Source organism: Puma concolor, chromosome C1, assembly GCF_028749965.1.
Source record: "Puma concolor isolate L17-30 chromosome C1, mPumCon1.1.hap2, whole genome shotgun sequence".
NCBI classification, from domain to species: domain Eukaryota; kingdom Metazoa; phylum Chordata; class Mammalia; order Carnivora; family Felidae; genus Puma; species Puma concolor.
In genome coordinates this window covers 8,790,664-8,818,446 of record NC_141674.1, presented here as the reverse complement: position 1 = coordinate 8,818,446, position 27,783 = coordinate 8,790,664, and the positions used below count along the sequence as shown (strand labels likewise).

General features: G+C 54.5%; 2 protein-coding genes across 5 annotated transcripts in view; one reads left to right on the top strand and one right to left on the bottom strand.

The window, feature by feature from the left end:
• Positions 1 to 27,783, top strand: part of NPPA (natriuretic peptide A) — a 160,987-nt gene that overhangs the window by 23,756 nt on the left and 109,448 nt on the right. The window lies entirely within an intron of this gene.
• MFN2 (mitofusin 2) lies at positions 357 to 27,629 on the bottom strand. 4 transcript variants are annotated; one of them, XM_086715699.1, is made up of 20 exons: positions 27,422 to 27,629; positions 26,053 to 26,192; positions 25,574 to 25,658; positions 21,719 to 21,897; positions 18,374 to 18,509; positions 15,037 to 15,199; positions 14,214 to 14,338; positions 12,969 to 13,077; positions 12,742 to 12,849; positions 11,544 to 11,697; positions 11,266 to 11,333; positions 11,001 to 11,122; positions 8,878 to 9,004; positions 8,386 to 8,490; positions 8,013 to 8,115; positions 7,303 to 7,559; positions 6,332 to 6,487; positions 4,717 to 4,913; positions 3,782 to 3,916; positions 357 to 2,382 (listed from the first exon to the last, which is right to left on the bottom strand). In XM_086715699.1, the coding sequence occupies exons 4-20, from the start codon at positions 21,891 to 21,893 to the stop codon at positions 2,313 to 2,315; spliced, it is 2,310 nt and encodes a 769-aa protein (XP_086571825.1). In that variant the 5' UTR covers positions 21,894 to 21,897; positions 25,574 to 25,658; positions 26,053 to 26,192; positions 27,422 to 27,629; the 3' UTR covers positions 357 to 2,312. The 4 variants fall into 4 exon arrangements, with proteins under 4 accessions (XP_086571825.1, XP_086571826.1, XP_086571824.1 ...); XM_086715700.1 differs by having other exon boundaries at positions 25,574 to 25,641; XM_086715698.1 differs by lacking the exon at positions 25,574 to 25,658 and having other exon boundaries at positions 27,422 to 27,625.

Sequence of the window (27,783 nt, the reverse complement as noted above, 5' to 3'; positions counted from 1 at the left end):
TGGGCCAGGGAGGCTGACTCGTCCCTGCTGAGGGCCCTTCAAAAAACAGAAAGAAAAGCTCCCAACCAAGTTCTCAGAAGGCAAACTAGGATGGGCCAGTCTGAGTCATTACTTTTTAAGTGAAAAATGAATGGCTTGGAGTTACAGCGAAATCTGTCAAGAAATCACTCTAGATTTCTGGTTCTCAAAGATCAGTTATGCCCGTTGTTCTTCTGAGAGTATCAGCGTCCTTCCAAGAGTAAGAGGAACCCGCAGGCAGATTACAGTTGGAACTTCCCCTAAATAAACTTAAGGTCATTTCAGAACGCGGCCTGCAGACCCGGGTTTGCGTAAGAACAGTAAACTGAGATGCCACAGAGGGTTTCCAACTAGGTTTTATTTTAGTTCCAATGTTATCGGCAACGATACAGGAGCAGTTCAGGCAAATATACCACCTTAAATACATCGGAGGAAAAACTCACTGTGTCAAGCACGTCTCACACTCCAGCAAATGAACGCAAAGACAGGGAACAAAGTTAGCAGCATGAAATTAAAGTGCTTTTTGCCACACTTCGGTCAGAGTCTTTCCCTCAGTGAGATAAATTTAATTTTACTCATTGTATAAGAAACTCAAAATTCCATTCACCGCCCAGGGGCTACATTCAAAAAAATTCATGTTTAGTTATTCGAAATAAAAAAAAATGATTCCCCCCAAAAAGCACAAAGTTCATTGGAATCGTGTGACACTGATTTCTCCTGACACGCTGTGAAGTGACCACCATCTAGGCCTGGCACAAAGCTCAGAACATCCTCCTGCCATGTGACCATCGAGGCAACACCCACCACTTTGCCCCACACGCCATCCGCTGAAGGTCTGAAAGACAAGCAGGCACCTGGAGAAGAGGCCACCTGCGTGGCCACCCACCAGTGAGCAGAGGCCACCAACTCATTTCCCGGAAGCTGGAGGGCGGGGGGCGGGGGGATTCAGGAGGACAGGCCCCACCTCTCTGCCAGAGCCCCACCTCTTTCTGGGAGAGAAAGCTTTCTGGTTTCTAGGAAGTTCTCCAACCTGAGCTGCAGAGGCTGCTTGCCCCAGTTAACACCCTGGGGACAGGAACCTGCCCCCTCTTCAACCAGTAATGATCCCAAACTCAACAGGAAACATTTCTCAAAGTCCACACGAGGTTGATGAGGGGAAGAGGCTCTGGGGGTCAGGGAGGGTGGCTGCTGGGTTTCCCACGCTGTCTCTCGGCCAACTGCAGCCTCAGCGGCACGGGAAACTTAGTCAGGAGGACTGACTGGTGGCCAAGGGCAGCTGGGAACACCTCTTAAGGGGCATAATGGGGATGCGATCAAGCTAACCGTGCGAGCTCTCAGAGCCTGTGAGCCCCTCACAGGGCAAGGTCAAACAGCCCTGTTCTCCATGGACTCCACATTCTCCAACCATCCCGGACGGGGCGCCCCCCTCCCTCCGCCATCTTGCCTTCTGCTACATCCTCTAACGCTCTGGACCAACCCATCTATGACCAATAATAAAACCAGGCTACACAGGCTAAAGACTGAAAACAGAACAAGGGACACAGTGAAGAGAAGGGAGGCCAAGCCCCTCCTCAACGCGGTACCAGCTACCTGCTCTCTCCACACACCCCTCCCCTCGGCCACCGACCCCGCCCCGGCTTCTGCAACATCTTTCCCGCCCCCTCATGGCACAAGCCCCCCCCCCCCCCCCCCCCCAGCCTCCAACCCAATCTCTGCCTCCAAGATGTGTGGGAACTGCTCTGCCGATGCAGCGAAGCTCAGAAGCTGAAAAACCAAACTGACGCTCAGGCAGCAGCCCCTCCGGAAATGCGTTCCAGTGCGATCGGGGAAGAAATCCCACCCTCCCTCGGGCGGCCCTTCTTTGCGAGCGTGGAGCGGAGCAGAGAGGACGTGTGGTCGGGGATTAGTGTCGCTGGAGGACGGGGTCTGCCTGACGCCCTCTGAGGTGCCGACCAGGCGTCCCGCGGGGCCGGCGGATCCCGAGACCTTGTCAAGCACTCAAAAGAATCTCAGTCAAGTGCACCCGACAAAGCAAAGACTCGACTCCCTGGTACCATGCGGTCCACGGTCATCATCAAAAAAAAGAAGTCTCCTTTAGGGGTACGAGCCTGAAGATCTTCCTGCAACGGCAGGCAAAGGGGGGGGGGGACTAGCGTTTCAGGGGCTCAAAATGGTATGAGACGGGGGTGCTTTCGTTCTCAGGGTGGCAGCACCGGACGGGAGCTGCCCGGGGCCCCAGTGGGGGCCACACAGCACGGCCCCTCCCCACGCGGGCTGCGGCGCCAGGCTGCCCACTATCTGCTGGGCTGCAGGTACTGGTGCGTGAACATGTTGAGCTCGCTGTCCAACCAGCCGGCTTTGTTCCTGCGGAGAAAGGGTTAATTTGTAGCGCTCCAGCTGCCGACAGGTGACAGCATGACACACTGAGAGCGGTTCCAAGGACACTGGACTCATAGCCTCATTTACTCCTCTGATAACCCCCACTTTGCAGATGAGAGAAAGAGACCCAGAGAACTTACGACATAACTTCCCACAATCACGATTCATCAGCCATGGAGCCTAAAGTAAGGCCTGACATTCAAGCCCTATGTCTGCTTCACCTGACCACAGGCAGGCCCCTGAACTGTCCGGAAGTCAGTTTTCCTGCCTGTCTGTGGGGGGTCGGGTTGCTGGATATGCGGCCCATACGGGCTCACCCCGTCCTTGTTGGCTATGAGCAGCAGAGGCATCGGCGACCACCCCCCGCCCCCATTGCCGAGGGGTCCTTGAAACTGACTCGCCCAGGGCAGTGGGCGGGGAGGGCACATCAGCCCGGGAAAGTCCACCGTTTGCCCAGGGGTTGGCACTGACGTCAGGGGCGGGGGCAGGAAGCGCAGGGTCCCCGGGTGCTGATGTTATCTCAGGCTGAACGGGCTGAGGACCTTTGCGGAGCGCTTTCTGGTTCAGCTCTGTGGCTCTGTCATGAGAGCTCGCTCCATTTTACAGATGAAAACAATGAGACTTAAGAAAGCTCAGTGATCCGCCCAAACACAAGTGCCTGGGCCAGAACCCAGGCCTCTGGCTCCTTAGATTGACCCCCCCCCAGCAAAACTTGGACAGAAGCTCCGACTTTCCACAGGGACCCCGCACGGACCTGGGTGCCAGTGGGGGCTCTGCCCATCACCAGCTGCCTGACCACCTTTCCGACGGGTAAAAATGCCCCTTCCCTGCGCCCAGAGAAATGGAGTAAAGCGGGTCCAGCCCAGACACCCCGGTGCACAGTAGACAGAGAAAGACCATGAACGTGTGGCGTGTCCCGGGGTGCTGGAGCCACGCACACCCGGATCCTCCTCCTGGCCTCGCTACTGCCTGTGGGACCCCAGACAAGTTACTTAACTCCTGGAGGCTGCAATTTCCCGTTTTAGAAAACGGAGATAGGTGACACGACCCTGCAGGGACACGGACGGGTGAGCGGCACGGCGCCCGTCAAGTGCCTGAGATGCTGCTGAAGGAGAAGGTGCCCGTGAGCGGTCCCTTCACGGCTCCCTTCTGCCTGGCTCCTCCTCCGCCAAGGCCCCGACGGAGAGCGTCCACAGGGCAGTAACTCTACATCCTGTCGAACGTCCAGCGCTGGCACCGTATCTGGCACCCAGCAGATGCTAGCAAACAGCTCACGCAGAGTGAAGTTCACATCCACGCAAGACACAGACAAGCAGCCAAAACACCGCTGCGCCCGGGCCGCACACCGGAGCCCACCACCTCCGGCCTCCCAGGGCGACCTCACCTGAGCAGCTTTGCTTTGCTCTGAAGTGAATCGAGAACCTCGATTTTCTTGTTCATGGCGGCGATGTCCTGCTCCAGGTTCTCCCGGGTGACGTCAACTTGCTGGCACAGGTGGGCAAAGGTCCCAGACAGTTCCCTGAGTGGGAGAGAGTCGGGATCAATGTGGCCACGTGGCTGGTTTGCAGAACATGGGCACTGGCTAGATCCACCTGGTGCCCATCGGTCAGCCGCTGGCAGCTCTGCCCTGCACCACGCCGGTGTGGCAGAATCTTCTCCGCCCGCTGCCCAGACCAAGGACGCCACACACGCTCAGCGTCACCACAGTGAGAGAACCAGGAGCACCCTGCCTGGGGCACAGCAGGCGGGGATTCAGATCCCAGCTCTGCCGCTAATCACCAAGTGGCAGGGGAAAAGGGACCGCCCCTCGAGCCTCGGTTTCCCCATCTGGAAAAAGGAGACGCCCGCACAAACAATGTCTACTTCAAAGGGTTCACAGAGAAAATGAAAAATTAGGTGCGGGCAAGGGGCCCACCACGCAGCAGTGTGAGGAAGGCAGGCCGGCACTCCTCCTGCCCCGACTAGCCAGGCAGGCAGCCTGGCCCCCTCCTGCCCAAAGCTGTGCCAGGAAGACAGGGCCGGGTCTTAGAATTTCAAAGCTCTGCCTACAGACCTTGAAAAAACACTACAAGTAACATCCCTCGTCCGCCCGCATCTCCCTTCCTTGGGGGAACAGAGGCCTAACTGGCCCCGGCCCCGGGCATAGGGTGTCCCCGGAAACAGCTTTCTCCCCATCCCTGGTCTCAGAGCCGACACTGCACGGCTGAAGGCCAGTGTCAGATGATGCTGGGGATCCAGCGGTTCCCAGGGCAGGTCCAAGGGAAGCTAGCGGGAAGTTCTGAACCAAAGGAGCCGGCCCCGGCCCCGCGGGGGACTCACTGCTGGACTTGGTGGCTGCAGTTGGAGCCGGTGTAGCTGATGATGAGTTGTAACTTCTCGCTGGCATACTCCACGAACTGACGCTTGAAGGCCCTCTCCTTGGCCCTCGTGGTCCAGGTCAGACGCTCGTAGACATACAGGAGGCCATAGAGCCCAAAGGACAGGGCAATGAGCCGCCAGCCCACCGCCTTCCACACCTGCAGAGGCACAGCGATCAGCCGATGTGGACCCTCTGCCGCCCCCCTGCCTCTCCCAAGGGCCCCAAAGAGCCTTTGTGTCTCTCCTCAGAACGCCTCCTTCCACACCTCTTTGATCCCACGGAGGCCAGAAGGGCAGGAACCTAATTCAGAAACAGGGTAACTTAGCGTTGGTCACACGAGAAGACTTGTGCTAGGAGGTGGGGGGAGGGGAGGGGCGGTTAGGGGAGTGTGGGGGGTAGGGGAGGAGGCACTGGCACCAGAAGCATGGAACCAGACACGCAGAGTCCCTAAGACAAAAGCAGGTGCTCTAAAGTGACATTCCATCCTGAGGACACTGACGAGTAGAATCCCTCACGTCTTTCCTCAGAGGGTGGCTTCTGTCGCTCTGGTCCGTGACACTTTAGTTCGAGGCAGCGCGGTCACAAAAAGCACTGGACACGGAGCCAGAAATCAAGGCGTCAGTGCCACCTGCCGTCCTGGTTGAAACCCACGCCAAGTTTCTTTACACACGTTCCTCCCAAAAGAGGCCTGATGGTCTCTCCAGGTCTCAGGGTTGTTTGGGTAAAATGGGCTATATGACAGGGTCCCATGACCACCGAGTACCGGCGCCTCAGCTAACGACCCTCTGCCAGGTCACCGTCTGAAACAAGCCACACGGCACGCCAAGTCTGTGGAGACGGAGAGCAAGGGGCCTCAGCTGTGTCCACCCCAGTCTTCCGAGCTGAGAGCACAATCCCCAGCAGTTTTGTCCCTGTCACATCTGCCACCACTCTATGGCTCGAACGACCACAGCAGAGAGAGCGAGCCCACATCCCCAGCAAACTCAGGGTGAAAGTGTCCTGGCCTCTGTGTGTCGTGCATCAGGACGTGGGGAGTACCCCAGTCACCAAGAAGGCAGCCTGCGATCTCAGGCTTTGGAGTGGAAAGGAAAGGGCAAGAAAACCAGGAGACAGACACATAAGGGTTCAAGGCCCAGCCTGGTCTCTCTGTCTTAAACCCTTGCCAGTTTCGCTCTGGGCTTCCTCACCTCCTGGCCACGCCCACCTGTCTGGACTCCAGCTTTGTCACCTTCTCGGGTCCCTTCCCCGAAGCCCGTCATGTAGTAGAGGCCTTCAGGTCAGAGTTCCAATCCTAACTGTCTTTGGCGAGCCACCCAGACTTTCCTCCTCTGTCACACGGGAGCGGTGCCAACTGAACGTCGCGTCGGCTGAGACTTCAAGAAGTCAATGACTAACACGCCGAAACTCAGGCTGAGACCGCACAGCTCCCGAGACCAGAGACCACCGTGAGAAGCCGCCGGTGGGCGTGAAAACGCCGCTGTGTGGACGCGGGGACCCTGACCAGCACCGTGCCCCTCGGGCCCCACCCGCCTGTCCTCCAGCCCCCGCCCTTCCCAGGCAGGGCTGCTCACTGACCACGCCTCCAACAACGAGAATGCCCATGGAGGTCCTGGACGTCAGGGAGGCCAGGCCGGTGACCATGGAAACCATGAGCTCTTCTTGGGTGAGGGAGCCCTGCGGCAGCGGGGGCATGCTGGGGTTGGCTGGCGTCAGGGGGATGGGGCGCTGCACCTGAAAAGACACGACAGGAGGGGTAAGAAGAATGTGGCAGGTCTCTGGTACAACAGAACCCTCAGTGACCCTCAGGACCAGGGGTCCTGGGACAGGGACGCAGAGTGGCTCTTCGGTTTCCAAAAAGGCAAAAAGAAAATTAAGCTTTGCGTGCAGCAAGGAAGGACCGAAGCTTCGTAACAGACCTGCCAGCCCCAAGGTGAGCACTATGGGGACCCCACAAAATGCGAGCAGTGGCAGCCCCAAATGCCTCGGTACAATTCCCCCAAAGTGGGGGTGTGCACCAGGCGCAGTACACACATGAGTTCGACAGGTAGAGACATGAGTGGTTTTAAAAATCTAAATTTTAAGGGCGGCTGGGTGGCTCAGTCAGTTAAGCGTCCAACTTCGGCTCAGGTCATGATCTCATAGTACATGGGTTCAAGCCCCACGTCGGGCCCTGTGCGGACAGCTCGGAGCCCGGAGCCTGCTTCGGATCCTGTGTCTCCCTCTCTCTCTGCCCCCTCCCCTGCTTCTGCGCATGCATGCTCTCTCTCTCAAAAATAAAAAATTTTTTAAAAATCTAAATTCTAAAACGGTGGTATGTGGATAGACTTAAATCATCTATATTCACAAGTCACACGCTTCATTTGACATACGTTAGAAAAAACACTCAGCTAACGTTTTTAATTCCGCAGATATCGGTGCTTAAGTCAAGGCTACGTGGATCTGTGGCAAAAACCCGGACCGTGGTGTGGTAGCACACGTGCCACGGTTGAAACCGCAGGGAACCCCCTGAGAATGGCTCCTAGGTCTGGAGACAGGTGCAGACTGACCTCTGGTGACACCCAAGGGTGCGGGACACTGCTTGCCTGGTCACCGTAGCCCATCAAGGCCCGGCGGCTGTTCTTGGGGCCCAGGAACCTATTCACCAGCATGGTCCACCCGAGTGAAAAATGGAACTCGATGTCCTCCTGGAAGTCAGCACACAGCTTGTCACAGTTCAGGTCGTAGCTGAGGGAGAAGCACTGCCGAGGGACCAGCATGTCTATCTGACTCCGCACAGACGCAGGAAGGAGGGGTTTCAAACCATCTGTCGGGAACACAAACGAGGGGAAAGCGCATCGGCTCGGCCCTGTGCCACAGTGGGGTCCAGCCTCGAAATGGAGGCCGTGCCAGCCTCCGCCGAGGACGCAGACTGCTCTGCAGGAATGGCCTGTGGTGCCACAAGGGCCCCTCCCAGAGAGGCAGGCCAGCTGGCCCCAGGGGTGTGTGGACCGAGGCTCCAACACCTGCTGACGTTTATGCTTCAGGTGAATTTAAGGACAGGCCAAACTCTCAGCCTGTGACAGTCCCGTGTGGTAACTCAAGCCGGCTCCCCAAGTCTGTGTGTGGAACACAGGCTCCGCACACCCCAAGAACCTGAGGGTACCGGACAGACTCATCGTCAAGAGTGACAGACAAGGAGAGGCCATTATTTCTGTGGACTGGCCTCCAAAGCTGACCGCTGGGCAACCCAAAGCCCCAGTCTCAAGTCCCCACTGACCTATCATGTCCTGCTGCATGGTTTGCAGAGAGCTGGTGATGGCTGTGGAGCAGCGGTCAGACATATTCCGGCCCAGTCCTTCCTCTATATGGCGGTGCAATTCCTGCAACAGGGAGGCAGAGGTTCAGAGAGGCGACGCCCCCGTCAGGAGTTCGTTCTGGGGAGCCAGAAGACAAGGAAGCCCGAGGCTGGTCAGCCCGCACCCAGCAGGTGACCGCGGAACGCGGAGTGGAGCCTGGGTCCTATCTCCCTGGCTGAGGGACCCTGACGCAGACCAGCAGGGGCCGAATCACTGTCACGTGGCAATTCCACCCAGCGGCCCAAGGGATTAAAGCGAGTCCCCGTGCAGAACACCTGCTGCTTAACGACTCACGTTCTTGTAGACCTTGAGGACCACTGGGGAAGGGTGGAAATCCATCTGGTATTCGTCCACCAGCACGGAGAGGCGCCTGATCTCCTCCGCCATCGCAGTGGACACCTGCGGGAGAGGGACGCGTACCGTGAAGCATGGAGGGCAGGTGAGCCTGGTTCCCTCCTGCAGCACCAGGAGAGCCTAACGAGTCCTCACAGACCGCATGAGCTTCCCCACAAGCCAGCGGTCTTCTCAGCTCCCCTACGGCAGGAAAGCTTTTGAGGGAGAAGGGATGTCCGACTGGCGGGCCAATGCTCCTCGGAGATGTGGAGGGGAGGCCCAGAGCACAGGGACTTGCCCAGGGTCACACGAGGGACCAGGGAGCCCAGGGGAAGCTATGCGCCCGCTCCAGTCAGGGCCACAACTTCCTTCTAGAAGGCTGAGAAACCGCCAGCACCCTGGACACTCCTAGGCAGTCCAGATCGCCCAGAGTGCTTCCTCCACGATCCTCACCTGCCTCTCCACCTCCTCCGTGATCTGTTTAATCCGCAGCTTATAGTCCTGCGCCAGGAGCTCCAGCTGCTTGTCAATAAACCTCAGCCGCTCTTGCCGTTCTTCCCGCATCTCCAGGCAGTAGACCCTGAGAGAAAGCGCGCTGGGCTCAGGAGCGGGTCCCCACCCAACCAAGCGGAGGAGCGAGGGGACGCCAGGAAGGCTGCACATGCCCCAGCTGGGGCCCCAGCAATGTCAGACGGTGCCCAGAAGCATGCTCTCCCCGTTCCTGAGCACCAGCCCTGTGCCCTTAGGTCTGCCAGCTGGGAAGAGGTGGTGGGGGACCAAGGAGGATGCTTGGGGGGATGGGGAGGGGGGCGTTTAGAACAGATTCTGCTCATTAATCCGGGAAAAAAAAAGCTCAGCCTCACTAGTCATCGGGGAAATGAAATTAAAAAGAGGTACTACTCTACGCAGGCAGGAACCTGGCAAAAATCACCAAGTCTGAAGTGCCGGTAAGGCTCGGGGAATGCACAGTCCCAGCACGCACCGCGGGGGAACTGGGGACGCGTTCAGACATTTCAGAGGGCATCAGAGGAAAACGCTAAAACTGAAAATGCACACACCCTAGGACAAAACAGTTCTGCCTCCGGGAGTTAAGCTCCTAGACATACTCTTAACAAATGTGCACAAGGGGCCACTTGAACCGGTGTCCTCTGCAACAGGGTTTGCAACAGAAAAGAATTAAATCTAAAAACTAATCCGTTGGCTGGGGCACCTGGGTAGCTCGATCAGTTAAGCGTTGGACTCTTGGTTTCAGCTCAGGTCACGTTCCCAGAGTCGTGAGATCGAGCCCCATGTCCGGCTCTGTGCTGACAGCGCAGAGCCTGCTTGGGATTCTCTCTCTCCCTCTCTCTGCCCCTCCCCTGCTTGCACAGGTGTGCGTGCATATGCTCTCTCTCTCTCGCTCTCTCTCAAATAAATATCAAAAAATAAACAAAAATAAAAATCAACCCGTAGGAAAATGAGGTATATTGCCAACGGGATGCTCTATCTCAGTTAATAGAAACACCAACTCTGTGTTACCAGCTCTGTGTTACCTGAAAGGGATAGGGGACAAAACCAAAGCCAAGTGGAAAGAAACACAAGGTGCCCTGACACGTTCACTATGACACCCTGTCCACATGCCTGAGGCACATCCACAGCAGTATTATGTATTCTTCAGGATTTTTGCAAAAGTACTTTCTAAATGGATGATGGGGCTACACACCAAATTCATGGCTGCCATTGCCTCTGAGGAGTGGGCAGGGTGACAGCGGGGGAGGGGCTGAAGACTCAAAGGGTGTTTGATGTTTTTTGTTTTATTTCAACTTTAGGATAATATAAAGCAAACACTAAAGAAAGCAAGATGTTTTTACGTTATTCTCTGTATTTTCCCATATTTTAATTTCTATTAAAAACAAAACAAAACAACAACAACAAAAAACAGGGCACCTGGGTGGCTCAGTCGGTTAAGCATCTGACTTCAGCTCAGGTCATGATCTCACGGTTCGTGAGTTTGAGCCCTGCATCGGGCTCTGTGCTGAAAACTCAGAGCCGGGATCCTGCTTTGGATCTGTGTCTCCCTCTCTCTCTGTCCCTTCCCTGCTCAAGCGCGCGCGCGCTCTCTCTCTCTCAAAAATAAACAAACATTAAAAAAAAAAAAAAAAGGTTATTTTTAAAAAACTGTGCCCTGGGAGCACCTGGCTGGCTTAGTGCAGTGGAGCACGTGCCCTTGTTCCTGGGGACCGAGCTCAAGCTCCACGATGGGTGTAGAGATTACTTACAATAAAATAAAATCTTTAAAAAAACCAAATCCACATCTCCTGCCTCTAGCTCTTGAGAAACGCTGCCATGCTCAGTGTGGTGTCGGCTGAGGCCTCCAACATCGGGCTCGTGGGGCAACACTTCTAAGAACCACCACACAGACCACGTGGGATGACCAGATACCCACCCAATGGCCATCCTCGCCAGGCTGCTCCCTGGGGATCTCACTAGTCCCGGTGGCACCCCAGAGACTCAGCTCTGCCGGCAAGTCCCCAGGCTGGGGTGAGCGATCCCCTCCCAGCTCTGCCCTCTGCGGGCACGCGGTGTCGGGTTCTTACCGCTGCTCCTGTGCCGCAACGTGCAGGGAGTCCATGATGAGACGCACCGCTTCCGCAATCTGCTTGGCCCGGACCGTGTGCTGCTCGAACTTGGTCTTCACCGCAGACTGGGAGATGCACTCCTGGAACAGACAAGAGGTGCTGAGGAAGGCGGGGGCCACTGGGGTCCACCAGCCCCAGGCGAGGCTCTGGCGTTCACTGCCAGGGTCACGGCTGGCGGGTGCCGGGGAGGCACAGAATAATCAAATGGAATCAAAGGGCTCACCTCAAATCTCCTTTCAAAGTTCTGAAACTCAAACATCCTCACTTGAAAGCCTTCTGCAAGAGCGCCCCCTAGGAGAATTACACCATATTAGTCCGGAAACAACCCCAGAAGGAAATGGTAACATCGTCCAAAGCCAAGCCGACGGGGCACTTGGCTTAAACACTGGCCGAGAAGCAAAGAGCTTCTCCCTCAAGGCTCTTCATCAGAACCATCTTCACGGGCTGAGCACAAGCCAGATGTCTCAACCATCAGGGAAAAGGAAGTCTGTTCCATCGTACCTCCCTCAGGCATGCCCTGGGCCTTCTGGATCCGGGCGTTGAGCACCTCCTTGGCAGACACAAAGAAGATGCGGTCTCCAGCCTGGCCTCGGTCCACCACGCCCAGCTCATCCACCAGGAAGCTGGTACAACGTTCCATGTGCTGCCGCCGCACCTGAAGCCCAAGCAGATGGGTGGGTGTGACCAGGTGGGGTGCCAGTGGCCCCCTCCCAATGGAGCCCACAGCCCCGAACTGCCTCTCTTCTAAAGAAGAGGTAAGGCAGTCACATGGTTCAGTATTCCACAGGTACAAACACACACCTCCCACACACATGAGGAGTCATCTCCCACTATCGCGGCTCTCTAGCCACCGAGTTCCCCAGAACCCACGTCATGGGGGTTTCTTGGGGCACAGGCTGCCACAAATATTTTATGCACATACAAGCAGAAATGCCTAAACCTGCCCCAAACTACCTCTTGTTAGAACCCACACGGCGCCTCACTTTGCTGCCCAGAAGGAAAGGAACCCGGAGCCAAGAAACCTAAACTTGGGCTTCACCCTGCCAAGCCGAGTCCTCCCAGGGCCTCGTTTATAAGATCAGTGGACGCCACCGGGAAATCCCTTCTAGCTCTGAAATCCTCAGGTTCTACTGGGAGGTGCTTTCCTCAAGTCAGCAGATTTCCTCCTTCCAAGAACTCTGTTCCACGCATCTCATAGACAAGGAGCTTCCCCGTCACCGTCCAGCGTCAGCCTGCGGGCCGCGCGCCTCGTCGTCCCATGTTACCAGTCTGTTACTCCTTTTCCTTTCCTCTCATGCAAAAAGGTAAAGAACTAGAGGATTTGCCAGTAAGAATCAATTATTCTTTGCTCCTCCTTTAAGCTTCTTTCCTGGACGTCTCCTGAAAGCTGAGCCTGTTCTATAACGAGTAACTCTTCATGGACTGAAGTGAGCACTGGCCTCAAACAAGGGTGTGGTTGACGCGGTGGGGACGCTTTTCAGGCCTGGATGACAGCCTTTGGAAGAGTAGACGGAGCAGGGGAAGTGAGCAGAAGTGAAGGGAGTGTTCCTAAAGCTCTCAGAAGACACCACAGTGACCCCAGGGAACACCTGGGAAATCTCTAGTGAAGAAGTCAGTCACAGGCCCAATGTGGCCGGAGAGCCCACGGAGAGGCTCTGGGGGGACACGGTCCCAAAGTGACGACTAAAGAGCTACTCACCTCTTCCATGTACTCAGGCTCCGAGGCGGACGCGTCCCAGCGGTTGTTCAGGATGAAGATGTTCGGGCGGGACAGGCGCTCACTCACCTTGTGGAAGAACTGCTTCTCCTGAAGGGGGACAAAGACCTCAGTACAGGAGGGGCTGTGCTGGCCAAGGTTGTCAGCCACACGCACCCCCTGCCCGCTCCGCTGGGGTCCAGGGGTGTGGGAAAAGGTGGAGGGGTTACCGTCTGCATCAGGGTGGACTCTGAGTTGGCCACCAACACAAACACGTCGGCATCCAAGCAAAACTTGTCAATCCAGCTGTCCAGCTCTGTGGTGACGTCGATGCCAGGGCTAGAGGTGACGGGGTAAAGCATCATCAGGCACACAGACCTTGGGCCCTAGTCTTCCTGCTCTGCACAGACTTGAGGCAGCCAGGCAAAGGAGGACAAAGTTACAGGTGTGAGATAAATCGGGCCTGGCCTTTACTGGAGGGATAATTACTTTTCATTTCATATCCTTCCTGATAGTCTGAAAATACGTTTTGTGTTTTGTTCCACCCGTGTATCACTTTTATTAAAACAACGGTTTGGGGCGCCTGGGTGGCTCAGTCGGTTAGGCATCTGACTCGTGATCTCGGCTCAGGTCATGATCTCATGGTTCAGGAGTTTGAGCCCCTCGCTGGCAGCATGGAGCTTGCTTGGGATTCTCTCTCTCCCCCTCCCCTGCTCTCTCTCTTTCTCTCTCCCCCTCAAAATAAACATTGAAAGAAAATAAAATTAAAACATTAAAAATAATGACTTGTAGGGCAACTGGGTGGCTCAGTCTGTTAAGCGTCCGACTTTGGCTCAAGTCATGATCTCACAGCTCGTGAGTTCGAGCCCCATATTGGGCTCTGTGCTGCCAGCTCAGAGCCTGGAGCCTGCTTTGGATTCGGTGTCTCCCTCTCTCTCTGCCCCACCCCCGCTTGTACTCTGTCTCTCCCTCTCAAAAATAAACATTAAAAAAAAATTTTTTTAATAATGGTTTGTAATTTCGCTTTGCAGATACGCAATTAAGGTGAAATTTTATATTTCTGTGAGTCCAATAAGCACTACGGTACCGTACTTCTCAAGACAGTTATGACCTGCCCCAAAGTGTTCCTTCGAGAGAAATAAAATACCACACGGACCCCAACACCACAAGCTCCCAACCCTAATACACGCACCAACCTCGGGTTACAGCTGAGAACCTCCTCAACTTTTGGGCCTCCCTCCCATCTGTCTTTATGGATCGTCACTGGGACATTTCCAGGGCACTGATGCCAACGGCTACAGCAGCCAGACCCGGGGAAATCCAGGAGGCGGGAGGATTTGGCCGAGCCAGTAGGAAAGGCAGCACGAGAAGCAGAGCACCAAACAGGCCCCAGGGGACCCTGGCTGGAGGATGCAGAAAAAGAAACCCGGAGAGGGCCCAGCGTGGACCTCCTACGGAGGCACTTTCCCTCTTACCTGTCCATCAGCACGAGGTCATCCTTCAGAAGTGGGCACTTGGAGTTGGGCCACATCACACTCACTAGGCTGCCAGCATGGAGCTGCTCGTCCTGGTGAAGGGCATGGGCCAGCTGGTTCACAGTCTGACGGGGGAGAGGAAAAGAATGAAAGAAAGAAAGACCGGAGCTGAGGAAGACTCGCTGGCCGCCAGCCCGCCCGTGCCGCCTGGCACGCGGGGCTCAGTGGCCCAGTGCTGCGGCCTGGTCTGCTTCCCTTACTCCTTTCATTTCACACGGAAAAGCCAAGGGCCGGGCCGAGCCAATAAGAAACAACTACTCTTCACTCCTTTCAAAGGCTGCTTTCTTGGCTGTTGTCCTAAAGCTGCAGTTATTTTGCACTGATGAGTTCTCCACGCACCGAAAGGAGCTTCTGGCCCCAAACAAGAATGCCAGCGGCTCTCAGAAAAATAAAAACGGACCAGCCACGGACTACTGACTCACAACCACGGGACAAGTGCAGGAGTCGCCCTGTAGCAACAGCCCAGCAAACGAGGCACACGCACTCTTCTGAGCAAGGAGAAGAGCCACCGGCCTGCTTGGCAACACAGGAACTGGAGCCTCCTGACTCCTGGCGCTCTTCAGACCCGCCCGGAAGCTCTCAAACCTGCCCAAGCTCAGCTCTGACAGGCCTTCCCATTTCCCACCGCACGGGCACCACCCTCTCCTTAGAGGTGCTGACTGCCCGGTCACAGTGGACGTCCCGGTTGGTCTACGCCCAGACTCGACCCGCCAGCACACCCCCCCTCCCCCCCCCGGCACGGTCCCCGCCACGGCACCCTCACCTTGACGCTCCTCTTCTCCTCCGAGCCCTCTGTGAGGAGGAAGGCCTCGTGACCGTCTGTGCCCTCTACCCGCAGGAAGCAGTTGGTGGTGTGGCCGATCCCTGAGGGCAGAACTTTGTCCCAGAGCATGGCATTGATCACGGTGCTCTTCCCGTTGCTCGTCCTGCGAGGACAACTGGCCGTCAGGGAGGCCACCCGTATCTGCCTTGCAGGCTTCCACACGGAAGCTGCCGGCCTGGGAGCCCGAGTCTCTGCAGTGGCACCAGTACCCAGACAGGGGGAGGGAGCACTCTGTGTTTATGCAAACGGATGGACAAACACCTCTGGCCTGTGCCCATGATGTGCTCCCAGGTCATCACTGCAAACCTACCCGCGGGGGCCACCCTAATCTTGGTAACTAGCGTGGTAATCTTTAACAGGGATGCTAAGTGCATGCGATTGATTTACTAACCCTCCCTCTGTTACCTATTAATCCCACATTCCTCTCTAGAAGGAGAAGAGAGACTCCTCACGTGTCACAGGAGTCAGATCTCTTGCACAACCCTTGAGCACTGAAAGCTGCAAACAGGAGCCACTAAATCTGTACAGAATAGAAACGTTAAAGGCCCCTGCACCCCCTCACTGATGAACAACCCTCGTCCCTTTAAAACCCTCACTGGGGCGCCTGGGTGGCTCAGTCAGTTGAGCGTCTGACTTTGGCTCAGGTATCTCACGGTCCGTGAGTTTGAGCCCCGCATCGGGCTCTGTGCTGACAGCTCGGAGCCCGGAGCCTGCTTCACACTCTGTGTCTCCCCCTCTCTCTGCCTCTCCCCTGCTCATGCTCTGTCTGCATCTCAACAATAAATAAAAACATTAAAAAAAAAAATTTAAAACCCTCATGGCGACACAGAAACTGAGGAGTTGGCTATTGGGTAACAGTCCACCTTCCTCCCACATGGCCAGCCTCCTAAATCAAGCACATATTCCTTTCCTATCAATACTCATCTTTTCTAAGCTTACTTATATATTTTGAGAGAGAGAGAGAGAGAGAGAGAGAGAGAGGGGCAGAGAGAAAGGGAGAGAATCCCAAGCAGGCTCCACTCTGACAGCGCAGAGTCCAACGCGGGGCTCAAACCCCTGAACACCTAAGCCGAAATCAAGAGTCAGACGCTTCACCAACTGAGTCAACCAGGTACCCCTCAATACTCATCTCTCGAGTACTGGTCATTCGAGGGATGGGGAGCCGAACTTGGGATTCAGTAACAAAGTCACAGGTCATTAGGGGCAAGACTCAAGGCACAGTGCCTATTCCTCAGGCCACTGCTGTGTGTATAGCATCCAACCTGTCCAGGTGTCTTTGTTCCCTTTATTAGATTCTAATCTTTTTAAAGATTAGACATAAGAAATACATTTGGTTTTTGTCCCTTTACTGGCACAGTGCTTCTAAAATCCTTGGAATTTTAGCAAGGGGAGTGTCTTTTGTCATTCACAGGAGCCCCTTTTGAGCACACCTGTCTATGCTAATGAGGGGACGGAGGTTGGGGCCCCTACTCTCAAAATGGACGGGTCACCAGAAAGACCAAGCGATTAGAGGGTTAGGACTTTCAGCCCCACCCACCTACTTCAGGAAAGAGGAAGGGCCTGTGGATTAAACTCCATAAAAATCTTGAACAATGAGGTCTGATGAGCTTCCGGGTTGACGAAGACATCCATAAGCCTGGAGGGTAGCGCTTCTGGCCCTCACCCTGTGCCCCTCTTCACCTGCTGGTTCTTCTGTATCCTTTACACCAAAACAGTAAGTGTGAGTCACTGTTTCCCCAGCTCTGTGAGTAGCTCCAGCAAATTAGCCAAACTTGAGGAGGAGTCATGGGAACCTCCATGTCACTGCCAGTGACTGCCAGTCACTCCAAAGCACAGATTTCCAAATGGCATCTGAAACGAGGCCCATCTTGGGGGACTGGGCCTTTAACCTGCAGGATCTAATGCTCCCTCCGGGTAGACAGTGTCAGAGCTGGGTTCAATATGCAGGACGTGCAGGGTCTGCTGAGAACTGGAGAACCTCTAGTGTCCACTAGACCTCAAAGTGTAACAAGGAGATCTGATGGCTAAAACTATAAAACTCTTGGAAGAAAACAGAAGAAAAGCCTCACGACATTGGATTTAGCAATTCCTTGGACAGGACACCAAAAGTCTAGACAACAGAAGTAGGAATAAACTTAATTGGGCTATATCCAAATGAAAACACTTCTGGGCATCAAAGCACACAGCCAACCGAGTGAAAAGGCAACGCACAGAATGGGAGGACACATCTACAATCATGTATCCAGTAAGGGGTTAATATGCAGGCTATATACAGAACTCTCACACCTCACAAAAACCCCACAAACAACCCCATCTAAAAATGGACAGTGGACCGGCACAGACATTTCTCCAAAGAAGATACACAAATGGCCGAGAAGCACATTAAAAGATGCTAGACATCACTAATTAATAGAGAAATGCAAATCAAAACCACGATGAGATTCCACCTCACACCCATGAGGATGTCTATTAGAGAAGAAACAGAAGGCACGTGTTGGAGGGAGTTGGAGAAACTGGAGCCCCGTGCACTCCCGGGGGGGTTGGAAACCGGTGCGGTCGCTAAGGACAACAACATGGTGGTTCCTCAAAAAATTAAAAATGAAACTACCATACGATCTAGGAATTCTATTTCTGGGCATGTACCCAGAGCACCGGAAGGTCTCGAACAGATATCTGTACACCCACGTTCATACAGCATCATTCACAACAGCCAAGAAGTAAAAACAACCTAAGTGTTCGTTCTGGATGAACGGATAAACAAGATACGGTCTATACGCACGGTGGCATGTTACTCAGCCTGAAAAAGGAAGGCCATCCCGGAGCGCACAACAGAGGGGACCTGGGGACATTATGCTAAGTGGAAGAGGTCAGTCACAAAGGAACAAACACTGTACAATTCCACTTATTGGCGGTTCCTCGAAGAGTCAAATCCATAGAGACAGAAAGCAAAGCAGTGGCTGCCAGAGGCTGGGGCAGGGGTGGGGGTTTCGGGAGGACAAAAGCGAGTGTTTCATGGGGACAGAGTTTCAGTTTCTCAAGATGAAGAAGTTCTCGAGATGGACGGTGGTGATGACGGCACAACAGCGTGAACACAGTAAATACTATCAGACTGTAGACTTAAGAGCAATCGTGACAATGGGTTTTACGTCATGTGTATTTTGCCATCATTAAAAACTTAAACAGGAGGAAGAGGTACTCAGACTGCGAGGCTGCACAAGCGCCCCCCTCCCCCCCCCCCCGCCCCAGGCAGGAAGGTGTGACAGCTTCACAGACTCACCGGCCGAAAAAAGCCACTTTCATGTGCCGCCGGGCCAACACCTCACTGATGCCCCTCACTTTGGACAGGTAGCCTTTGACGTCCACGACCTGTTCTTCTGTCGTAACGGGGTCCAGTTCCGCATTCCTGTAGGTGTCTGGAGGTGGAGATGGAACATGGGTCACCCCTCTGTCTGCGGGGGACAGAGGCGCCGGCCGCAGCTCCCCGCCACTGCCCGCTGAAGGGCAACCTCCCTGCTGGGGGCCGCAGCGCAGACACCCGGGCTCCAGAGCAAGGAAGTACTGCTTTGCCACCTCTTCCCAGCTGTGCGACCTCAGGCGACGGAGCCCAGTCTTAGACTCCCGACTCTCACAGCAAAGAGCAGTGCCCACCTCTTGCGACTGCCGCAAGGATGAATGATGTCCATTTGAGCACTAGAATGTTCCCTGCCGTCACTTCCAGGCGTTTTACTTACCAAACTGTTCCTTACACACCAGGCACTGCTCTGATCACCTTTCAAACACAGTCTCACCCCATCCTCGTTATTTACCTGCCCCACACTCGGAGCCAGGACGGGACCCTGTGCACCTTCATGAGGCCCTTCCTGACCGGCCCTGCCTACTGCTCCAGTAGGGCCTCCTGCCAGCCCCACCCTGCACGGCACGTCCCCACCCTCACCATGCTGCCTCCGGTTACTCTGGGCTTTGCTCAGTGCACCCCTCCCCCTCCCCCCACCGATGCACGGAGGCGCTGCCTTGGGGGGCTCTGGCTCACTCCCACTTAGCCTCGTCTAGCATGGACTGCACAGCCCCCGGAAGCCTTCCCTGACTCCCCCAACCTGAGTGAGAGCCCCTTGTTTGTGCTCCCAAAGCACCCTGTACTTCAGCGCTCACCTCACCATGGTGTGACCGTCTAGTTCAAGTGCATCATCTCCCACATGAAAGCCAAACTGTGCGGTCCCCGCACTCAGCAGGTACACCACAATTGCTAAGCCAGTGGGTACTGGGATCACTGCACTGCTTTTTCCCAGTGGCTCCGACAGGTAGATAGGCAACGGATGACAGAAGCAAATGAGCAAGGTCCGGCCCCACCCCATCTAGTCTTGCACCAGGAAGGCGTGTCAGCTGGCGGAGTAAACGGGCACCTGGTCCCTCGGCACACGCTCGCGGCAATGGACTAAATGTTTGTGCCCCCACCACGTGATGGGTCATGAGGGTGCAGCCCTCATGACTGAGATTAGTGCCGTTATCAGAGACCCGGAGAGCTAGCTAACTCCTGCCGTGTGCTTACCTGGGATGTTACAGAGGAAACAACAGCAATCCAGGAAGCTGGCCCTCACTAGACACCCAATCTGCTAGAGTCCGGACCCTGAACTTGCCAGCCTCCAGAACCGTGACAAGTGAGCTCCTGTTGTTTATAAGCTACCCAGCGTGTGATATTTCTGCTACGGCGACCCAAGACGACGAGGGTACTGGTGACCACAGGCGGCATTCAGAGACCACCGGGTGAGTCTCCCCTGCATGATGCCACGAGGGGAAGTGACCAAACTGCCAAGGCCTCCCAGGTCCCCTGGTCACCGCAGTCTCAGACCCATCACCCCTCCTCCTTCATAGGGGCACATGGGCGTGGCTTCTGCAACGCTCCCGAAAGGAGCTGGGCTCTCAAGCGAGTGGCCACATTTAAAAGAAACAGCCAGAAGACTGACCAGGCGGCCACCATCCCCGCCCCTAGCCAGGGCAGGCCCAAACACATACCCAGAGCACTCCAGCTCTTTCCCCTGCAGCCCACCAACAGGACAAGCCTCCTGGTCTCACAAGAACAAGAACCAAAACAGCCATTCCTAATGCCAGCGCACAGACCCCTTCATTAAGCACGTGTTCGTCCACGGCACCAACAAAGTGAGTGAGTCAGAGCATCACAGACGGTCAGCCGGAGCTCTGGAAGGAGTGACCTGGTCTGCCCCATCTCTGCGTGCACAGAGCCAGGTGCACCCGAGTTACTGCCAAACAAACGGGTCATGAACTGGAATAACTTCAGCTACCAGTTTTCTAACTGTAAAACTCGGATTTTCACGTTAACAAGTATGTGGGGACCACCTTCTCCTGCATCAAGCCCCACGCCAGGGGCAGGGCAGAGAGTCCGTTCTCAGTCTTGGTTTGCTCAGGCTGTTCCAATGAAACCGCACAGACTAGGCGGGTCATACACAACAGACACGTACTGTTCCCAGTTCTGAACTGGAAGGCTCAGATCAGGACACTGGCCCGGTTAGGGGAGGGGCCTCTCCCAGGTCACAGGTTTCTCACTGTATCCTCACGTGGCAGAAGGGGGCCAGGGAGCTTTGTGGGGTCTCTCATAAGGGCACTAATCTCCTTCATGAATGCTCCCCCATCGTGACCTAATCACCTCCCAAAGGTCCCACCTGTGAACCCCATCACACTGGGTCTTAGGGTTCCAACATGAGAATGTGGGGGAATGCAAACATTCAGACCACAGTACTGGAAACATTCCCTCTCTCTAAAGGGAGCCTTAAGAAGGAGCCTGTCACATAAACCAACCCGAAGCCAAGCCACGCTAGTGGAAAGCAGACGGTGAAGCATGTCCCTGGGGCGTTTCCACTGAACATGGAGAGCTCTGCGGACTAGAATTTAAAAAGCCCTGGTCTCGCTTGAGCGCCTCTTTCACAAACAAGGAAACCAAGGGCAGATGAGACTCAGCTACTGGGTCTGGACGGACAATCCCAGACACAGGAGCTAATGTATACCTTCTAGAGAGGGAGCCTCAGACAACCAGAGGCTGGGGTTGGCAATCGACTGAGCGGGGGCCCTGGGAACCTGTCCTCCTCTGCTGATAGAGCAGGCACCAGGGGCTGGGCTCAAATTAGTAACTAGTGGAAAAGGTGCCAGTGACGCAAGTTTCCTTTCCACAGCCCCGCTGACTAAAAATATCAGAGAAAGAACACCCTGGGCAGGGACAACCAATACCCGCACAGTCAGGCTGAGGAAAACACCTGGGCTTAGGAGTCAGAGATACCTGGTAGAGCCCTGCTGTGTCACTTACAAGATATCGAGCAAATCTCAAAACCTCCATCTGCTTGTCTTCTACATGGGACTGAGATTCACCTACCCCTCACGACTAAATGATACAGAATACACAGAATTCTTATGTGACAGGTCTCTAGTTTTCCTAGTCTGATTTCCCTGGAGCCCAATTCCACATGATTCCCAAAGCACAACACTGCTGAAGGTGACAACCTACCTGGGGATAAGCTCCCCAGAAGCAAGGCTCTACCTCCCCTCCTCTCTATCCTCCCACCTACATATGGAAACTGACAGGTGTGGACCCGGCTGAGCAGGCCGCCTGTCTCACCTTCAAGGAAGGTGGCGCTCTCTTGGATGTAGGCCCCCAGTTGCTCAAAAATGCCATTGATCTTCTTCTTGGCAGTGACAAAGTGCTTGAGTGGGGAAGCATTCACCTCAGCCATGTGTCTCTTGTCCTTCTTGACTGTAACAATGGAGTTGCACCGAGAGAAAAGCAGGGACATCGCGCTGCAAGAAAAGACAACGTGAGTGAACCCAGGAATGCCCAGTTTAGACGTTCTGCTAGGGCTGTGGCGGGGTGCCATGGGGGGCCTGGGGCTAGCCCTGGGGGCCATCAAGAACACGGGCCCTCCAGGACTAGATCCAGGATGGTAAGGTAAGACTGGCGTCCTCAAGAGTAGGAAGCGACCGCCGAGGACGTGTGGGCACCCAGACAGCTGGAGCCAGGGCTCTGGGTTTAGGCCTTGCGCTGGCTGATCCCCGCCTGTGGAAGAGCAGCAGACCCAGCCTTCCCCACTTCAGGGAGTCAGGCCGGGATCACGAGAGGACACGTGAGAAGCCCTCCTCTCGGTCTCAGGCAGAAAAGTGTGACAGAAACCTACTTCTTTCCTACACATCACCCACCTAAGAAAAAGCACGGATGACTGAAAGCAGTGAAAACAAAGTGATGCTCAAAGTCAGTGACCCCCGCCACCCTCCCCTGGCCACTCTGCTGTCCAGGTCACGACGGCCCTAATTCTGAACGGGTTTTTTGTTAGTACTGGTGGTGGTCGGGGGTGGACAAGGAAGGGTGGTACTCAAGTGAGAGAGGTCTGCATCTACTCTTAAAAACACTTATTGGTCTCTTTCACTGCAAGCGTGTGCACCGTAGAAAATGCGGGAACTGAAGGGAAAATCCATAACCCCCCTCCTGTGATAACACTATTAATACCTGTCTATCAGCAGTCTGTTTTGGGGTAGATAGCTCTCTTGCCCTCGATCGTTATAGCCTATATTTTCCAAATAGCAGTAACATACTAGGGGCCGTGAAGCTGAGCTCCAAAGCCTTAGAAATTTTTGCTCAAAGTCAAAACCGACAGATAGAGCAGAGAAGGTGGCATCCAGATGTGGCTGGAGATCTCTGGTTCCATAACCGCACTGCCCCTGAGTTCCCACCATGCACAGAGCTATTTCCCCAGCAGGGCCCTCAGATCCTGGATGTCAAAGGACAAAGGCTCCTCCAACCCCACACAGCTGCATGTGCCTGGTTCTGCGTCTCCAACACCCAGCAAATTCTCCCTCCCAGGCCACCCTAATCATAGCAACATGGGCTCTCCATGGGAGCCAGCACTCAGCACTCGCTGCATCTGGGAAATGAGAAAGCTCATGAGGGAACATACACCAGAAACTTCCCAAGCGTGCCAAAAGGTACTGAACAAGTTACTGAGAAGCAGAAAGAACATCCAGAGAAAGCGCACAGTGACTGAAAACTGGTTCTTAGGATCTAATCATCCCAAAGAGTGGGCAGACAGACAGACTCACAGGGAAATATCAACCCACATGTTTTGCATAACTTACAAATTACTTTGTTAATGATTTCTAGGGAGATAAGAAAGACAAGTAACTGCCCATTTCTACCTTCCTCCTCCTTAAATCGCTACAACTGTGCACTTTTCTTAGCCTGGGGGTCAAGGCGTCAAGGAATTCTGAGGCAACAGAACTCTGAGAAGGGGCATCGGGAAGAAAGCACCCCTGCCTCCTCCAGAGCAGAAGAGGCACTGGAATCAGGCTTCGCATGGCCCAGCAGGTTAAGACTCTAGGAGAACGGGGGATGAGTGCAAAAAGAGAAAAGCATCAAAAGGAAACGGAAAGGGATCTGGATGGAGCATGACACGGCTGGAGGGGACAGATTCTGGAACCAGAGCTGGGTTCAAACCGTACTCTTTCTGGGTCATGTAAACTTGAGCAAGTTATTTAACCTCAGAGCCTTGAATCCTTCATGTGCAGGACAAGCGTGATGCCACACAGATGGAGAAGGCTCAGGCTGACACAGGACAAACTTATAGGTGATTTTATGTGTTATGAAGTAACAACAATGATAAACTCCACCAGCAAGATCGGGCAACTCTCCCCTCCAACACCCAGCCTTCAGGGAAGGGCAGAGACGACTCCACCAACACATCCTCGACTCCACCAACACATCCTCGGCTCCCCCACCGTCACGGGGAACCCAGTGAACAGGTCTGCTCAGGGCTGAGGAACAACAGGGCCCATCCCCAGAAGTGACTTGCTTGCAGGCAGAAAGCTCCCTGAGATCAGTGGGGCTCTTAGAAGCATGTGCTTTCAAGTTCTGGTCATTGTTTGCCAGCCCAAAGGATCCAAAACCAAAAGTGCTAGCGTTCGGTAAGTGCAAGATTCAAAGGCGCGCACGCTAGGAAAAGCTTAGCGGTTCAAGGTTACGAGACGTGCTCGGAGTTGCCAGGCCAGGACCTGACCTGCTCTCACCATCCCCCAGCCTGCAGCCATATGCCCCAGCCCTCTCAGGGATCCTCCCTCCAACCCATCCAAACTGCCTGATTTCTCTGACTCAGTTAACCCCCAAGCTGAGGTTCCCTGTTTGTGTTGTACGTGCTGCTTCCGGCCTGGGATCCTCTTTTCTTTTTCACCATTTGGCACACTCCTACTGTCCTTCTAGACCCAACCGTAGCATCACCCCTCCGTGAAGCCTTCCCTGACATCTCCAAGGAGGACACGCAACCTTATGGTTTTTAAATCCCCGTCTCCTCGTCTAGTCTGTGACCTTCCAGAAAGATCGCCGGACACAGAGTCGTGACCTGTTTCCAGGTCTACTTTCCTCCTCCACAACTGTGAGAGACACGGATGAGTTAGCGAATGCCCCTTCACGAGAGTGCCTTCTTCCCCTTCCATCCCTAGAATACACACATCTACTTTTTTTTCTTAAAAAGCAGCTTCGGGCTAAGCATCTGTTTCTTAGTGTTTGGAGCTCACGGAATCAAGAGAGTTGATCAAACCTTTCAGATCCCAGGATCCGATCCTTCAAAGAGCAAGCTGGACATACATATGTGCACAAATGGACCCAAGTTACGGAACACACACAAACAAGCCAAGATGGGGGGGGGGGAGGGGAAGGCCCACTATCTCAGGGCTTTGCCTGCTGGCTGCCTACCCTTACAGAGTGGTAGGAAGCAGCTGGGATCCTGTTCCTCCTCTGGAAAGCCCTGATAGTCCCTACTTCACCACAGAGCTCACTGCAGGCATGCAGGTCCAGTCCCCTGGGCACAGCTAGGTTAGAGTGGCTCTGATACCAGCTACACATTAAGTGGCATGCTTCAAGCTGGGGTGACAGGCGCGAAGTGCTCTTCAAGTCAGGGTTTCAGATAGTTCAGGACAGCATTTCCCAAAGTGCGGGCCACAGAAATGTAGTGCACCCAACGCTCCATGTAAAAAGGGATCCACAGTAGAAAAAATTTCTAAAACACTATATGCCACGGTCATCCTCCATCAGAGCACATGACCAAAGCAAAGACTCTGGAAAAAGGCCTGTTCTAAAAACACTAGCTGAACTGTACTTAACGCAGCATTTCACAAACGTATCTAAACAAGATGTTCTGCTACATAACGGTTTTTAAAATCCTGAGGAACATCCTTCAGGGAAAGCCTCATTCATCCTGGTCGTCTCCCTCTCCCACCCCAAAAAAGTGCTAGGGGCACAGTATTAACAGATAGTAACCTAAGACCAGAACCAAACCCAATTCCAAACTGAAAAAAAAGCTTTGCCTCAACCCAGGCTATTTATTAGTTGAGGAGTATTAGATGCCTCGCACGTGAAAACAGCAGTAGAGAATTCACCATATGGTGTGTTTGGATCCCAAGCACAGTCCCTAAATCCACACCACCTCCTTACCCAGTTTTATGCACAGCAACTCCTAGCAGGGAAAATAAAATAGGTCCACGGATCGTCTGCTGGCACAACTGGAACAGAGGAGAAGCTGAGAAATTGAAACAAAAGAGTATACAGGGTAAAAGGGGCAGAGTAGACTCTCAGAAGAGCTGTGATAAGGAGCCAGTCTCTGCTGGGCAGACACAGGGAGGGAGGAGCCAGCAGAGCAGAGAACAAGGGAGACAGAGACTAATTCTTCGGGGAGCCCAAAGATTCCAGCCACCTTCTGAACTGTCAACCTTTAAATAGGCTCTCTCCACCAACAGTGAAAACCATGGAAGCAGGAAGGACATACATACAGTTTTTTTCAGCACAGACTGGAAAACTCCAGCTCTGAGCAAAGATGACCCCATCCATGACACTTGCCACTGGACAGCCAGCAGAACATACCCCTTTCCACTCAACCCAGATCCAGGGTGCCAGACGTCCCAGCTACCACTTACTTTTTGGATGGTAAGAGACCTTCACAGGCTGGGCATCATGGGCATGGCTGGAGTCAAAAAGACGAAAAGAATCTGAATTCTCCTCTGTCCTGTCTCAGGTTGAGGTTGGCTACTGATTGTGTTGACTCCACCAATTCCAACTTATTGGGGAAAAAAAAGGGACATGTCAACAAGCAGCAAAAAAAAAAAAAAAAAAAGGGCGCAAAACACGTTTAACCAGGTTTAAAGCCAAACAAACTCATCCCTGAGGGAAGCTTAGTCATTGCCCCGTACTCTGTACTCCGATGGTATGTGAGGAAGTGCCCTGGAGGAAAACACAACACACAGGTGTGGGGACAATCGCGGGGACACACAAACATGTGCTGGTGAGAAGCAGGAACCCTGGTAAAGACAGGTCCATGTCCAGAGAGGTGAGAGGAGAGGAGGCAGCAGACCAGGACAAGGACTGGTCTTGAGGATTGTGGAACTGAGGACTAGAGATGAGTGGGTGGGGGTGTGGAAGAGAAGTGGAACTTATTGAAAGAATGTGTGTGCTGCATGCTGTAAAATATATCTTACTTAATTTTTAATTCTATGGGGCAAACAGAGGCTTGGGATACTTAAAAGATTTATAGACTGCTAATAAGTGGCCAAGCTAGGAACTGATACACAATCTCCCTTTAACTCCAAACCATACTTGTTTTTAACTTCGTGGATCTGCCTCACTCCACCCTTCCGGGTGGGAAGGGTGATAATCAGAGGCCTTTCTGGGAGGAAGAAAAGAGAGACGATGGAGAAATTGAAGAAACAGGGCAACGAAAGATTACAATAGAGGATGGGCAGTTTAGGCTTCACGCATCCAAACAGTAAATTATTCCGCATCGTCTGTGTGCCTGTGTGCATGCTAGGCGCTGAAGTTAGGGATGGGTAAATCAGTACCTGCCCTCAAGGGGCTTACCTTCAGGTAAGAAGTCAAACAAGAAAATAGGTGACTGCACCTGAGCGCAGAAAGTGCCCAAAGTGGGAGAGGGTAAGGCGCCACAGTGGTCAACGTGGGCACTTATCTTGTGCTGAGTAAGTGCTGGCAAATATAGAAGACTGGATACGAAAGGAAGAAAGGGCTGGGATGGAATGGGGCCGCGAAGGTGGGAAGGCTGGGGGAGACGAGGAACCTCAAGGAACCCCACCCCCAGTCCAGACACCCACGTCCCGCCCCCTCCTCTCAGGGCCGCGGAGGGCCCCGCAGCGAGGCCGGGGCGTGGAGACGCCCGCCTGCCCGGATCCCGAGTTCCCGGGGTTCCAGCGTCCCACCGGTCCCCGCCGGGCTGCTCAGGACTCGCCGGGCTGGGCTGGGCGGGTCCCCACCCCTCCGGCGCGCTCGCCCTCTCACCTTCACCTTCCCGGCCTCGCGGCGGCCATCATGCCCCTAACGTCACCAGACGGCGCCACCCCGGAGAGAGGCGGGAGGAGGAGGGAGGTCGCTCACGTCACTAGCCGCCGCACGTTTGCCGCCCTGGCCCTGATCAATCGGTGGACTCCGAGCTCAGACGGTTAGACCCTATCACTCCTTACGGGTCAGGGGGTCTGCCGGCTGAGAGCCCCGAGAGGCGGCTCAGCGGGCTCGCTTACCGCCGGGGCGTCCCAAGCCAATGACGTAAGCAGAAGGACTCCAGCTGCATCGTGGGGGCTGTAGTTCCTCCGGGCGCCCGTCAGGGCGGGGTGGGCGGGGCCTCGAGCTGTCCAAAGGCCAAG